This window comes from Lytechinus pictus, chromosome 5 (genome assembly GCF_037042905.1).
Source record: "Lytechinus pictus isolate F3 Inbred chromosome 5, Lp3.0, whole genome shotgun sequence".
In the NCBI taxonomy this organism is placed as follows: Eukaryota; Metazoa; Echinodermata; class Echinoidea; order Temnopleuroida; family Toxopneustidae; genus Lytechinus; species Lytechinus pictus.
The window spans coordinates 15414819-15418944 of NC_087249.1; the positions used below are offsets into that span (position 1 = coordinate 15414819).

The 4126-nt window shown below is 43.5% G+C and overlaps 1 protein-coding gene across 1 annotated transcript; it reads right to left on the bottom strand.

Moving 5' to 3' along the window:
* Positions 1–572: 572 nt before the first annotated feature.
* Positions 573–2831, bottom strand: LOC135154106 (uncharacterized). Its single transcript, XM_064099346.1, has one exon. It carries the CDS (start codon positions 2829–2831, stop codon positions 573–575), a length of 2259 nt encoding a protein of 752 aa, XP_063955416.1.
* Between the last annotated feature and the right edge of the window lie 1295 nt (positions 2832–4126).

The window sequence follows — 4126 nt, forward strand, 5'->3', positions numbered from 1 at the left end:
GTATATTACGCACACTGCGATATTCATAATCAGAATAATGGAGTTTCGATGTCTTTATGATACACTGCCGCGAGAGAAGAAGATGGGGATTGCATATTATTAAACTGAAAATTCATGAATATGTTGCTGGTCTATCTTTTATGACTGATGTATTGTTAGTGTAGTAGGTTTCACGGTACACCATGTATTCTTTCTTGGGCATATGTTGGTCCTGAAAAGGACCACCCAATCTCGACGTTTCGACAAGTGTGTTCTTGTCGTCCTCAGGAGAATGAGCAAAGTTTGTAAAAGCAGGCCTTATATACTCTGTCGAAGTGCCGTATGCACGGTATCTCGCAGGGTACATGTCTTTGATTGGCTAGATAGGTCACATGACATCCACATATGCGGACGTGGGTGACAACACACAAATTGGGCGCGCAAAACCAGCGACGACCGGAAATTGCTGTCAGTTATCATTCCCGCTAGGATTAGCATGAATGACAAAAGTCACCACTTCCGCCCATACACTGCAGTGCTCACACGTGTGTGGAACGTCCGGGTAGGCTAATTAGGCAAATTAGCCTCTTTGTCTAGAACGGTAAGCCAGATATTGCTGAGTTGGAGGCCGCTGTCTTGAGGAACAGTGTTATGTTCCTCAATCTCCAACGCTTCTCTGACTCTCCGTTGGGGACACGGGTGACTAGTCTACTCTCGTCCCAAAGAATCCGGTGATCATGCGTATGGGCATGATCGATGATTGCAGATTTTTCCCTCTCGTCTCTCCTACCATGGGCCTTGTGTTCCTTAATCCGAGTGTTGAAGGAACGACCCGTCTCTCCGATGTAAACTTTACCGCATTCACAAGGAATTCGGTAAACTCCAGGGAGGTCCTTGGAGTTGCGCTTGTCCTTATGTGTAGTGAGGGCAGATTGAAGCTTATTTGAGGAACTATGACGAACCTCAATGTCGGCTTCTCTCAAAATCCTCTGAATTTTGTGAGAGGCTGCTCCCAGATATGGAAGAACGACTCTCGCCTTGGGTTGTCCTGCATGAGGGTTCCGCGAGGGGGGAAGCTCAGTGCAGATCTTATGTGAGGGGTAGTTGTTACATTTCAAAACACGTTTGATATGCTCAAGCTCACCTCTCAGGTGGATCTGGTCACTAACCTCATGCGCTCGTTTGACTAACGTCTTGTTGATGGATCTCAGCACTGATGGGTGGTGGAATGAACGATAGTTCAAGTACCGATCAGTGTGAGTAGGTTTCCGATAAACCTGATGGGATAGGGATCCCTGTGCCGTCCTCGTAATCTTTGTATCAAGAAAGGGGATAGACCCCTCATTCTCCATTTCCATGGTGAACTTAATACACTCGTGTTGAGAGTTGAGGTGCTGTAAGAAGTTGCTAGTTTCCTCAGCACCGTGTTGCCAAACCACAAAAGTGTCGTCCACATATCTAAGCCACACTTTGGGTTTGTGGGTTGCTGACTGGAGAGCCGTCTCCTCGAAATGTTCCATGAACATGTTGGCTACCACTGGGGACAGGGGAGACCCCATGGCAGCCCCTTCCGTTTGCCTGTAGAATGTGTCTCTCCATCTGAAAGAGGTGGAATTGAGGCACATCTCAAGCAGGTCATGGATCTCTAGAGGGGACAACTGTGTCCTGTCAGGGAGAGTTCTGTCAAATTTCAATCTCTCAAGGATGATGGCGCAAGCATCCTTAACTGGTACACTTGTGAACAATGACTCAACATCAAAGCTGATGAGGAGGTCATTGTTAGAGACGTTCATCTGACAGATCTGCTCAACGAAATGTTTAGAGTTTCTCACGTGATGCACGCCCTGACCAACAAGAGGCTGTAAGATGTAAGTCAAATGCTGAGCCAGTGCGTACGTGGGAGATCCTCTAGTAGACACAATAGGTCTGAGTGGAGTGTCTGGTTTATGAATCTTCGGTTGCCCAAAGATTATGGGACATAGACCAGACGAGCTCCGGAGTTGTCGGTAAATGGGTCTAGACAAGACATCCTTCCTCTGGAGAGAGAGGAGCTTATCATTAACCCTACGTTCGATGGCCGGTGTGGGGTCTCTAGGAAGTTTCCTATAGGTCCCCGAATCCAGTAGTCTTTGAACCTTGGTCTCATAATCCAATCTGTCCATCACAACAGTAGCATTACCCTTGTCTGCCTTGAGAATATGAATGGAGTTATCCTCTCGGAGACTAGCAAGGCCTGACTTCTCGGCTTTGGTGAGGTTGGGCCGAGGTGGGTTAACCGAAGTCAGTACTTGTGAGATTTGGATACGTACTGTGTCTGATTGAGACCGAGTAAGATGTCTGAGGCTGGGTTCAATCTTCTGGATGAATTCTTTTCGGTTTACTTGCTTAGGAGCCATAGCAAAATTAAGTCCCAATGAGAGGACCTGATGTTCATTCTCAGACAACTGACGTTGACTGAGGTTGACAACAGTTTTGCTAGGATGCAAGTTGTGTCTAGGCTGGCGGTTGTGTCTCGGCTGGCGGTTGTGTCTCGGCTGGTGTTTGTTGAAACGGGAAGGACGGATCAGTTTCTCAAACTTCCTCACTTGTTTGGACTTAGTTGTCTCAAAAACGAAGTGGCTGGAAGATTTGATGAAACGATCGATTTTACCCCAATCCTTGCTCGAGAGCTTCGACTTTAGGTATTCTTCCGATGTTTCAACAAAAGGTTGAAGTTGTCTGAGCTGGTTATGGACGTGTCTGATCCTCTCTCTGATGAGACTCTCAGAAGCATGTCTAAGAACCTGTTCCGCTCGTCTGGAACGGACAGGTGCATGGAGCACCAATCCGCGGGGGATTGTTTCAATCAACATTATCTACATAACTGACATAACTGACACATTGGTTTCCTAAAAGGGCATGATTTTCCCAAGTACTCGTCGTAATGCTTGACTACAAATGTCGACGTTGGCTGATTGATAACTGCATAGGCACCAGCATGTAACACGATGTCAACATTTAAGCGTCTCCTTGTCTTCCTCGCCGTGACAAGTTTTGTCGCAAATGATACCAGCATACGAAACAAAACCGGTAATGAGGGAGTAACGATTGAACTGAAATGCTTTGAACATCCAGACGACCCTTTACAACCAGGAATAATAATATCTTGGAAATATCTATATGAAGATGTTTACATCCAAGTCGCCGAATGTGCAGTCACCTCGTCGTGACGTTAAATGTTGAGCAGTAATTCGGAATTACGTCGTGTAGTAATTATTTACTACACGACGTAATTCTTTAGGTAGTGTAGTAATTGGAATTACTACATGACGTAATTATTTACGTCGTGTAGTTATTCGAATTGCTACACGACCTCAATTATTTAATACAGCGAAACTAATTCATTTAACGTCATGACATTAAATCGTTGGGCAGTAATTCGGAATTGCGTCGTGTAGTAATTCGAATTACTACACGACGTAAATAATTACGTCGTGTGTTATTTCGAATTACTACACGACATAATTATTTACGTCGTGTAGTAATTTGAATTACGACACGACGTATATCCGTGTTTTTGACAGTCTCCTGCTTCCATACCATACGACACATTATTTTGTTTATGATTTATTGACAGAAATATTCAGCCAATAGCGGTTTCTAACATAATGAATGTCTTTAGTTTAATAGGATTATCATGATCATCAGCCAAATAAAGTGATTGAAGACGTCAAAGAGACATAAAGTAAGAAAGTTTGGCTTCAATTTAGAGATGTCCCGTACAACACATTTTGAGTGTCCCGTACGCCACAATGTTCTCGAAAATGATAATTTGCTTTATTTATTCATGAATGTTTATCTTGTTTTCTGTCATAGATGTGTTTGTTCTTGGGTGATTAAATATCAATTTGAGTTCAGTTTCTATGAAAATTATCTGTCCAACTCACAGACTTTAGAGTACAAACTTGATGTTTATAAAAAAAACCACTTTTCTGCGTCCGTACGACACATTGCTATTTTAAATTTGTATTATAAAGGATGTAAATTCAATTCATGTTAGGTCTTGGTTTTCATAACACTCTGGTAGCACTTGATGACCACCTATAGTTACTGGAATATGTTTTGCTTTTCTTGTCAAAAAACTGTCAAATGTTCTCTATATGTCCCG